Raw genomic sequence first — 12105 nt, 5'->3', positions numbered from 1 at the left:
TGTATTGACACCTGCTTTGAACATACTCATTAACTGAGCCTCCACAACCCTCTTAGGTGGAAAATACCAAAGATTCACCACCCTCTGACTGAAGAAATTTCTTAACCTTTAGAATAGATTCTAGCATTTTCCCTAGTACTGTTGTCAGACTAACAGGTTTGTAGTTCCGTTTTCTCTCTTCCTCCTCTGTGGAGTGGAGTTACATTTGGTATCTTCAAATCTGCCAGAATCTATAGAATTTTAAAAGATGATCAACAATACATCCACTATCTCTACAGTCACCTCTTTCAACACAACATTTCTTAACTCTACCCAAACAGATTCCAGGTCATGATTTTCCAAGCCAATGTCCTTCCTCACTATTGCATTGATGTTCTCCTTTGCTAACAGTGCGACTCCACCTCCTTTCCCTATTTGCCTGTCCTTCCTAAATATTGAATACCCTTGGATTTCAGTTCCCAGCCTTGGTCACACTACAGCCACCTCTCGGTAATTGCAACTATATCATAACCATTTATATTTATTTGCATTAATTCATCTGCCTTATTGCAGATGTTCTGCGCATTAAGATACAATGCCTTTAGACATGTCTTTTTAACCTTGTTGGTCATCTTAGCTTTATTTTGCACTATGACCACATTTGTTTTTCGCTCTTGTTTTTTCTGCTTTCCACTTTTGCTTCTTACTTTCCTGTCTCTTGTTTCTATCATTGTTTCTCCCTTCTCTGTCCCCCAACCCCTCTGCCATTCTAGCTCTTTCAGATAGCCAGCATAGATACTTTAGGCCAAATGCCCTCCTTCTGTAGTCTAGCCATTCTATGATTCCAAAGTAATAATAAATAGTACCCTTAAGTTACAGTTATAGAGCATTGAGCTGTAAAATAATTATAAATTATTAGTCCTTTTGGATGTCACCAGTGGTACAATTGGAGGCAATAAATTAACAGGTGCTCTGGTACAGCATGAACTGATCCAAGTGTGAATTTTTCCAAACTGTGTAATTTTAATGAAAGTTATTTAAAATAAAAAAAATATTAAAACCAATAAATTCAACACTTAAATGCACCTGGTGACAATACAGATAGAGGACTCAACTAACAATAATGGTAATGATTTTTTTCACATTAGCACGATACTGTAAACAAAATAACTAACTCAAATCATATATGGGGAAGTGTCCAGCTTCAGTTCAACACCAGAGTGGCTGAAATATGTAAGCTGCCATGTTTTAGGAGGAGCACAAGGAGAGAAAACAATCAACTCCCACATCCAGTCACCCTGCATCACTCGTGCATTAAAGAGCAATGCAATGGTCTAAAATAATGGGAAACAATTCAGTAGCATTGATACAAGCCATTCAGCTTGTAGCTTTACATCTAATTTTTCCCCAGCTAAGTGATTTGTCTAGGCAGTGAAAACAAATTAAATGTTTAAATGTGGACTGTTTTATATATATTCTGGACAACTGCAGCAAACAGCAAATAAATTGTTGCAGGAATTGGATCTCAAATGAAATGAAACATCATTGAGAAATCAGTTTCCACTTCCATAGGTCCCAATTCACTGATTCAAAATGTTAGCGCTTTCTTGTTAAAATGATTCATGCTAAGATTCACAAAGTACTATAATTAAATATTTCAGGAAAAACACTTGTGCTCCTGCTCAAGAAAAGATTTAATCAAGATACAAATTAAACTCATCACGTTTTGACCGAAGTGATACTGCAGGTGAAAAGTTTAATCATTTTATATCCAATCACACTAGCATTGCTTATTCAGCATTGTAGCAATGAACTTAACTCAAGGGTAACTTCACAAATTTCAATTACACACACAAAAAAAAGAAAATTCTGGAAGAGCCCACAGTTCCAACTGAAGCAGGAGATGGATCTTTCAAGTGTTCTGACCAAAGGTCTATGGCCAAATTCCTTTTTTGTCTTTTCTCTTCAGACACTAACAGGCTGTTGTGTATTCTCAATACTTTTTATTTCATTTCCAGCACTAGCATTTTGTTCATTTAATTGAAATATTTAAAATAATTTTCTTCCTCCCTCAATCGCAAGGCAATAACAGCCCCAGTTTACATTCATATTTCAAAAAGCTGAAAAAGGATCTACGAGCTTTAAGTTAATGACATCTGTTAATTGAATTCCCTCATCATCTGGCAACAAGCTGTGTCAAATTACTCAGCCAATATCAACATGGTGTATTTTAAACAAAAAAATTAAAAAGGCTATCAAGGGCACGCACTCAGTCCATGGACTTCCAAATCCATTCAGTTTTGCAGAACATGTGTAGTTGCCTTATGGCTCAAAATGAAATTCAACCAAAAGCTAATGCTGAACAAGGATCCCACCTAACCTGTCTCTACAAACCTACAAGTTAGGAGAAGTAGGCCACTGGACCCTTTGAGCCTGCTCCGCCATTCAATAAGATCATGGTTGATCTAACTGTAACTTCCCACCTACCCCCAATAACCTTTCAGATACTGTAGCAGCTTTACCAGTTATTTAACAGCTTGCATTTACATAGCACATTGAACACTTCAGATATCCATCAAGAAACTAAACACCAAGCCAGGAAAGGTGAAATTAGGAGAGATAACCCAAAGCTTGGTTGAAGAGATTTGTTTTGAAAAGCAGCGAGATGGAAAGGCTGAAAATTTCAGCAGGTGTTTCCAACGTGCAGGATTGAGGCAACTGAAATTACCATCATCTATAGTGGCATATAAGCTGGAGGTAGAGGGAAGCAATGCTCTACGTCATGTACAGTTGGAGATTGTAGAGATTGGGTGTGGCACGGGCATAAAGTTTTGAGTACAGGGATTTTGAATTTAATGCACTGGGGGACAGGGAGCCAGCAGAAGACGAAGACCGGAGACAGGGTAAATGCAGCAGGGATTTGGACAAGTTGACATCAGGGTGCACAGAGGATGGGAAGCCAATAAGCAGTATTAAGGGCAGTTTGAACAAGAGGCGACAACAGTTGTACAAGAGCTTCAGTAACAGAGGAACTGAAATAGTAAGACTGCCTGCCTCTGGGCCTAAGGAAGGAAGTAGTTTTGATGGTGGATAAGATGTAGGGTTTAAAACGAAGCTCAAGATCCAAAAGTACACCAAAGTTGTGAAGCTGATCTGATGTTTGTAGTATTCACATTCTATCATCTTACTAAAATCACAGTTGTCACAAGAAGTAATGGGATTCTGATGGCAGTTAATGTAAAGCTTTGAAACAGTCATTGCAGAGCAGACATTTATAGAATTTTTCTGTTTGTCAACCTAAGCCATGGCAGCCACAGTTTGCAATAACTAACCCAAAACATTTACACAAGCCAGCCCTCCAATTGCCAAGCAGTAGATTTTGCAAGAACTTGTGTTGTGCTATCTCATGCTCAAGCATTAAGATGATTCTAAATAATTTGTAAATAGTGATTCACAGACAAGTTAAAAATTGCGACTTGGAAGCTAGTTACCACTTCAGTGCATGTCAGTATTATATCTTCCTTCCAGAAGTGATTTGGAACACTAACTGGTCAATATTCCTTGGATTCCTTTACCTCTCTCTGCCTATTTACCATGCAGATTTCTCAATTTATTCAGGATGATCCCATCTCAACAAGATTCTCAAGTCTGCAGAAAGGAATTAGCATTTAACAGATTTTTCTGATGCTGAGTAAAGGACAGTTTGATTATGGGGTCTTATGCTAATCCAACTAACAGGAAGCAAGAATTAGGCTCCAATTATCAAATAATTTTTATTGAGGATGCTTGGAAATCTTAGCTGTAACAAAAATGTGCAGGTTGCCAGACAATCAGCAAATCCACAAGTTAGGCTATCAATTCCATTTTTTGTCACATTATTTTTGAGTTATCTTTTGATTGATACATTCACACAGCACAATGCTTAGACATGCTGGAAATTTTCAAATATTATTTTAAGTGTTCAAGAGGGGGAAATTGGTGGACACATCAGCTCTGCAAATTTATCCAGTCAGGGATTTTGAAGGAGAGCAAAATTAAAATAGACATGCGCAAGTCAGGTGGAGTGTCAACCTTTGACACTTTGTGAAGCCCGCTGGGATGTTTTCCCTCAAAAGGTACCATAAAAAAAGTCAGATTGTTGCTGTTATTAACGGAAGAACAAGGATCATTCAATTTCCTATGCTTCAAAATGACCCTACATAAACAAGACCAAATTAATTTGTGATCAGCAGAATCTTAATTTTCTTCCTTGGGTTTGATTACCAAAGACCATCAGATGCAGGGGCAGAAGTAGGCTATTCGCCCTATCAACGTTCTTGCAAGCTGTGCGGACAAGAGCGGGGAATGTAGGGAAAATGAGCAAACTGACCATGGCACTGGGAGCCATTCAAGTGGGGGGAGGAAATAGAAATGTAGGAGACAGTATAATTAGGGGGATAGACACTGTTCTCTGCAGCCGTGATCGCAAGTCCTGAAGGCTGTGGTGTCTGCCCGGTGCCAGGGTTAAGGACATCTCCTCAGGGCTGGATGAAAACTTGGAGTGGGAGGGGAGATTGATCTATATCATCTCTAATTTTCAGCAATATTAGGAGCTTTTAGATCCAAACAAGGATTCCACAAATTGTTTAGCATGTTTCGCGAAATTTCTATCGCACAGCTCTCCACCAATTTGATATATTATTTGTATATTATTTTACTTAAGTTGTAAACATGTTACCTTTGGTCCAATCTTCATGAATGGTAGCTTTCTGTCTGAATTTTTCTGCCAAATGGTCAAGTCTTTCCAACCTCCTTATCTCATTCAGCAGCCATTCCTCATAGCCCTTCTCCGCCTGCTCTAGACCTTGCCATGCATTATTAATATCCTACAACACAACCAAGAGATTACATTACTCCACAGAAATCAACTGAGATTCAGCTTTCTTTCAGAACTGCATAAAGCCAGGTTTAATCTCCAAATAAAAACACCTGGCAATTACAAATACATTCAATTTGGATTATTTCTTTCAGAATTAGAGATACAGTGCACAAATAATCTGGGGACACAATTTGGGAAATGTAGCGGACTTGAGGAACAGGTAGCTATGGACCTATAGCTCCCAAAGTTTTCCACCACTGGGGTTTTGCTCACCTCATGTCTTGGTCTGCTATAGACTGAGAGCGATTGTTATGATATGACTCCATCACTGCTGTGTCACATGACCAGAATAGTAAAAGGTGAAGATGGACCGTGGTGCGTCTAGCAATTCTTGTGTAATTTGCATTTATTTATAGAACTCTTTTGCATACCTCCTGCCCCAAAACATTTCAGAATTAATTACCGTTTACATGTAGCAAAATTCAGTCGTATTACGATACCGCTAACAGAATGGAGATAATAACTAGTCCATCCATTTCTGTTGTTGCCTAAAGGAGGAAATGTGACTAGGAAATCTGTAGAAATGTTGCTTTTCCTAATGCACTCAGGACTTTTTAAATTTCACTGGAACAAGCAGCTAGGGGATACTATTTAAAACTCCATCAAAAAAAAGGATATAAAAGTATTTAGTTTATTGAGCTAAAAAGTGCAAGACCAGAAAGTCTGCAGTAGATTTGGGGGGCAGGGGCAGTGAAAGGAGCGGGGAGAGAATCTGAGCAGGAAATTGATGAAGTAGTAATTGCAAGGCATTGTGCTTTGGGGGGGGGCGGGTGGTGAGTTCAGCAATTTGGAATTTTCAAAGATATATTCCAATTCAGCTCCATGTCAAATACAAATCCTGCCCGACCAGTTTAAAATGTGTTAACAGCACTTGTTTATTTTGGGAATTTTTCTGCATGTAAGTAAGAATGTTGACCACAATTCATTCTCAAAAAGTTCCAACTTGTCAGCCTGTGGCAAAATAGGCATGCCGTCAGTTTCAATTTTGATTACATAAAACTCCCACTTTGAGCAACAGAGTTTAGGTTTCTTCTCCCAGAACGCATATAAAGTCCTGTTTAAAGCAGTATAAAAGCAGTATTGAGGAGTGTTCAGTGGAAAACTAACCAAATAACGACACCAGTGTTCCAAGTATACACAACATGGTGACGTTAAGCAAGAACAGTTACCTCACTAGGTTTTACAACCCACATTTAAAATGAAATATAAACATTATTGGTTTAAAAACCAAAATGGAACAAAACTTCACTATTACACTTCTTGGCACACCAAATAAAACCAAAAAAGTCCAAATTATTATGACATAATGGAGCATTTATTACTGTATGCAGGGTAATAACACTTTCAGAAGAACAGTGTGAAAAGTAATGCTGTTAATTCTTTTCACTGAAGCACAGGATAGCTCAATTGGTAAATGCATGGCCTAGTAAGGATTGCCCTACACTAGTCAAGTAAATTCCAGATTCAATCTCTGCACTGTGCCAAGTTAGCCAATTTCAGCCAGGGAGCTGGCGAGGCTGCTTCGATTAACTGAAAAAACCCACTTAAATGACCAAAGGCCATTTCAGTAAGGTATCAGAATACAACATGAGCCTGTAGAATCCCCAAGATGCCTTTGTGAATGACAAGGAAAGGAAAGGCATAATTACTCTAATGTGGGGAAGGAGGGCAATGGGAAGAGGTGTATGAGTTTCTATCTTCTTCAAAACACCCTTAGTTCTTTGACCTGCGAATAACCTGGAATTAAAGGTGTTAAGTTTAAATTACAACCATAGTCGTCAGCTGTCCCTCGATCAGAGGATGACTACAGCAAGAAACAGTAATTTTCTGATTTCAGAATCCTGAATGTGACATCGGATTAAAAGGTGTTGTGAAATCCTTCTTACCGAGACCATTTTCCCTTCAGAAGGCATGAATGCTGGTCGATTGCTGAGCCGGAGTTTGGTCTGCAAGGTGTTGAAGTTGATCTCGAGCTGACACTTCTCCTGCACTTTGGGGGGTTTGTGGACACGGCGATAATCGCGGAAGTCTTCCAGTTTTTGCTGCATAGCTTGCATGGTTTTCTCAGGCTCTCTGTTCTCTAGCCAGGGTTTGGTTTGACGAATCCACTCCAGCAACTGAAAAGAAAAGGCACCAATTTAAAAATTGGAGGTTAAACAACAAAACTGAAGGCAAAAATTAAAGCCGATAACTTATTGAAAAGATGCGGACGTATCTGAAATTGTTGTTGCGCTTTATTTTACAATTTCTGGCATTAATATTTAGCCACAATTCCTAAAGCACACTGACATTTTTCACAGTTTTTAAAACGCTAATGCTTGCTATTTAGTTCCCTCAACATCAGTCATGCTGTGGTGCAAGCACTTCCCCAGTTCAAGTCCACTGACTAATTAGTCCCATTTGAAAAAGGAAACATAGCCGAATAACAATGTTTTCCAATTGCAACACCAATAGTACTCAGATTTTAATACATGCCTGATGTTACGAACAGAAAACCTAGGCCATTTTCTTGTACTAACTGTGAGCAAGGCCATGAAGACTCACTAATATTATTAATAAATAAAACCTGCATTTATCAAAAGATAGTGACAAAAATAAGAATGCAAACTACAACTGGAATATCAACTCTAATCTTCAGTCAATTAACTTAGCACATGCAAATATCAGTCTCTCCTGAGCGCACACTAAGGTTGCTGTGGAGTACCTAATTTATCAAATTATAAATAGAAACTTTACAATACTGAGGCTGACTGCCAGGATCTCAAATGTTTCTAGAATTTTCTGCTTATTTAATTTCTAGAATTTAAAGTATTAATCATGTTTTTTAAAATGAACTACCTGCTATAAGACTTGCATTTATATAACAACCAAACATCTCAAAATACTCTATAGTTAATGATGTACTTTTGTCAATGCTGTAAGGTAGGATACACAGTTGCCAATTTGCACACAAAACTCCCACAAACAGCATTGTAATAATTACCAGGTAATCTCATTTGTCACAATGCTGGTTGAGGGATAGATACTAGTCAGTATATCAGGGATAACTTCCCTGCTCTATGAAAGTGTGTCATGGGATCTTTTACCTGAGCAGGCAGATGGGGCCTCTGCTTCATGTCTCACCCTAAAGATAGCACCTCTGACAGAGCAGCACTCCCTCAGTACTGCACTGGAGTGTCAGCATAGATTTTTGCGCTCAAGCTCTGCAGTGAGACCTGAACACAGAACCAGTGACTCAGAGACAAGGATGCTACCAACTGAGCCACAGCTCCTACAGACTGACTGAGGGAGCTAAACACTAGTAAAGCATTACACAAATTCAAAAACTTCTCAGTGTATATTAATTCATTTCCCATCCATTACCTAGGTTCAATAACTGAACAATAAGCACCGATAAGGATCAGCTAAAATGGGACAGAAAAAAATGCAACGGTTAGAGCCTACAGCACAGAAGCAGACCACTTGGCTGAACTAGTCTATGCACCACACAAGGCCCCATCCAAAGCTAAGTCTTTGCAGCCATTTGCTTTGTTTTTGCTGTGGGGAAAAGGTCTTGATGGAACACCAAAAATTGTAATCCAGAAATCAGTTGAATTGCTGTTAAGAAATTGAAGAGCTTGCCAGTTTTCTTGATTGCTTTTTGGCTTAAAGTTACAATTTGACGAGAACATTCTGAAATGCATTTAGTCAAGTTTTTTTTCATGCATTCCTGCAGGTGATACTCACTACAAGTCAGAGGTAGTTTTATTAACACAGCACACAAATGTAGAATACATACATCACTGGCCAGTTTTTCATAATCTTCCATCAGATGTTCATTTTCTTGGTTTACTGCCAGGACTTTACAAATCCTATTGGCTGCAGTCTCAGCCTGTCAGAAACAGATTCATGGTTACAACCTGAGTACACACAGATCAGCCCATAAAGTGTGAAATTACCACAAATTAAAAATTGGGAAATTAAAAAAAGGTGGTTACGTTGAACTTCATCAGAAAATCTGCTAAACTTGTGTAAGTTACAAGGGTAAGTGTAGCTTTTATTAGCTATTACAAAAAAAAATTGCTCAATTCAAATACTATTATATAAATTAAAATTGAAAAAAGCCATTTGCAGCTTTTAAATAGAAGAGCTACTGTTTGCTAAATAAATAATTTAAAATGAACCGATTAACAGATTACTCTACACAGCTGAAGTCACACTGCTCATTGAAGCAGACAGTATGAATGGATTCAGATGGCAAACTGGAACAGAGGTGGTGAGTAGATAGGATTGAGGTTCAACAAAAGGAACTGAATTTTAGTCCGATTGGTTTTCCCTTCATCCTAAAAAAATTGAGGGCATAAATATAGATAATGAGGGATTCTGCCTATAAATATAAAAAAGAACAATAGCAAGAGCAGGCCATTTAACCCATCAAGCCTGTGCCACCATGCAGAAAGATTACAATTTATCTACGACCTAAATCCATATATGCACCTTTGCCCCAGATTCTTTCATACCTTTGATGAACAAAAATCCAACCTCAGATTTAAAATTAATAATTGATCTAGCATCAATTGCCATTCGCAGAATGGTTACAAATTTCTATCACCCTTTGCATTTCTTAATTTCACTTCCAAAAGGTCAGGTGTTAAGATTTAGATTATGCCCCGAGTCCTAGACTCCCCAGCCAGTGTTGTGGAAAAAACACTGTAGAGCTATTTCTAACTTGCCAAAATGATAGCACAAGTTTATATTGAATACTGCAAATATATGCCAAGAAAGTCATGACTAAAAAAAACCATGCCAATTTCTAATCTGTTAATTTTTTTTAAAATGGGTAATATTGGGCATAATTAAATGCACGATCTCATCAGTCGAAAATGAAAACAAGCTTGTATGGTACAGCTTTGAATTACTGAAACTAACTCTTGCATTAAGGCTTCTGCATCCCAGAGTGCCAGGAACAGCACTCTAATCTACTAGAAGAATTAGATATTTATCAACTATATTCTATGATGTAGCATACTACATCTACAGGGTATAATAAAATAACAGGTCTTTCACCACAGAAAGATGGCTCATAATAACAAGTAAAAATGGCAGCTATCACATCAGGGCCATCATTGACTAAGCGATCTAGAAGGAAAGCAGAAACTGGAGGTTGAGGGCGTACTGCTCGAAAAAACACAATCAAAACTCTAAGGGTCAACTATACAGCATTTGTGGCCAGGAGACATTCGGAAAATAGTTACAGCAAAGAAAAGGGAAAAGGATACTGTACCTGTTGCATAGCAAAAAAGAAAAAGCACACAAAGAATAAAAGCAGATGAGAGCTGGTCACCAGAGATGGAAACAAATGGTCTACACAGGAAGAGACAGCAATGGAAAACAGGTGAGAACAGGTTCACAAAAGACTTCATAAGAAAAATGAAATTAAGGAATGCAGGATTATTTTACATGCATGTTCAAATGTTCAGTAGTATCTTTAGCACTAGTGGTGCTCATAAGTTTTGACATTATCAGCATACAGGAATTAAATGGCTTCTTAGAATTAATCTTGTCTTATTTTGTTGGACACCAAAATGATTTGGTGCAAAACCAAGTTTTAAAGCTTGCTCGGAAATTATGACAATTCAACACCTACCTTTCTAATTGTTCTGACTGAGTATGCTAAACATCTTGGTAACCCTCCGAGTAGAAATTGGCTGGTCAGAAGCTAACAAACATCACTCCACATTTGCACTGGAAGTGTAAGCATGCATGCAAATATTTGTCAAGTGTAGCCAGACCACTGCTTAAGTGCTGTCCATACTGCATGCACTACAGTTATTCCAACAATTTCTCCAATGATTAAAAAATGGATTTAATATCTGAAATTTGGTAAATTTAGGGAAAGTTTTTGTTTTCCAGACTGAAATTCACAAATCAAAGGATTTGTCCCAAAAGCACAGTCCAGGGCAAAATTCAAGTCTTCACTGGATAATAAAAGGCTCTTCTGTGGTATATGTTGATTAATTATGGAAAAATTTTATAGGAGAAGGTTGAAAATTGTACAAATTGCATGGAATCTATCCATGAATATCCTGCATGCATTGTTAGTTAGCGAAAGAAGAACAGCAAATTATCCCAAGGCACTCTTGCTCCAAGGTATCTTCCAATTATAAATGATATCTATTTGTTAGTAGCACAAAAGCAGACCAAGTGAATTTCTTACGAATTTTCCCCATCTTAGGCTTTAAGGTGACCCAATTGGGATTTTTACAATTAGGAGTAGGAAATGACAAGACTTGTCAAGTGAACAGTTCATTAGCGATGAGTTCAAATGCAGTGGAATACTAGTTAAAAGTTTGGAAGTTAGAAGAAAGTGAAACGAGTCAGAAGAACGTTTTCTCCCAGAAGATAGAGTTATAGAATGTTACAAAGGAAGGCCATTGAAACAGTCAGTATAAATGGATTTAGGCAGATGGATGCATATCTGCATTGGGAAAGGATATAGCAAGTTGACAAAGGTGAGGAAAGGCAAAGGTGGTGAGGGTTGATCTGACGGTTAAAGGCTTGGTGGGACTAATAGCTCTTTAGTTCCTAAAATTTTCAGTTAAGATGGAATCAACCTTAATCAAACAGTCACAAAAACTGAGAAGCAGCGTTGTGGTTATACACCAGATTTGCAGTCACGACATAGTAAAATGTCTTAACTTCTCAAACGCACTTTCCAAAGGACTGTTTCATTAATGAGCATGCTCATTAAAAAAATGGCACCAAATGTCCTTTACAATTGCAGTATCATATAGCCAAGAAAATATGCATTGTCACATAAAGGGTGATAAGATTGAAGATATCCAATGTTTGCCACTGTTAATAATGAGAAATACAAGCAATATAAGCAGCACACCACAGATGACCAAAAGCACTCAGGACAGAATGTTTGCAAGATACAGGAGATAAGAGCTCACCTTTTGAGCACCTGAGAAGGCATGGTAGTAGCATGAAACGTAAGTCATAATAGCCTTTTCATCTGGCCTGAGAGTGCCTACAATATCTGTGCAGAGAGAAAGTCAGAGCAGAGTAAGGTTGCATCATGCCACAAGCAGAAAAACCACTCATTATATGGTATGAGAGAGAACAGGTGCAGCATCATGCCTAGAACCAAGAATTTAAAAATTTGAGGAACAGCTGAAAGAGAAGCATGAGATCAGTTTTGCAGGAAGGGAGGGGTCCTTGGTGAC

The 12105-nt window shown here is 38.1% G+C and overlaps 1 protein-coding gene across 2 annotated transcripts in view; it reads right to left on the bottom strand.

The window, feature by feature from the left end:
• The window catches only part of LOC121272733 (alpha-actinin-1-like), a 108325-nt gene that overhangs the window by 32905 nt on the left and 63315 nt on the right, over positions 1-12105 (bottom strand). Inside the window, exons 8-11 of one of the 2 annotated variants that reach the window (XM_041179512.1) lie at positions 11833-11918; positions 8676-8768; positions 6784-7014; positions 4697-4844 (exon numbers count right to left, since the gene is read on the bottom strand). In XM_041179512.1, the coding sequence (XP_041035446.1) occupies positions 4697-4844; positions 6784-7014; positions 8676-8768; positions 11833-11918 (558 nt within the window). The remainder of the gene's footprint in view (positions 1-4696; positions 4845-6783; positions 7015-8675; positions 8769-11832; positions 11919-12105) is intronic. The other variant, XM_041179511.1, reaches the window with a different exon arrangement.

This window comes from Carcharodon carcharias, chromosome 34 (genome assembly GCF_017639515.1).
Source record: "Carcharodon carcharias isolate sCarCar2 chromosome 34, sCarCar2.pri, whole genome shotgun sequence".
Classification (NCBI taxonomy): Eukaryota; Metazoa; Chordata; class Chondrichthyes; order Lamniformes; family Lamnidae; genus Carcharodon; species Carcharodon carcharias.
This window is presented reverse-complemented; position numbering and strand designations above follow the sequence as displayed.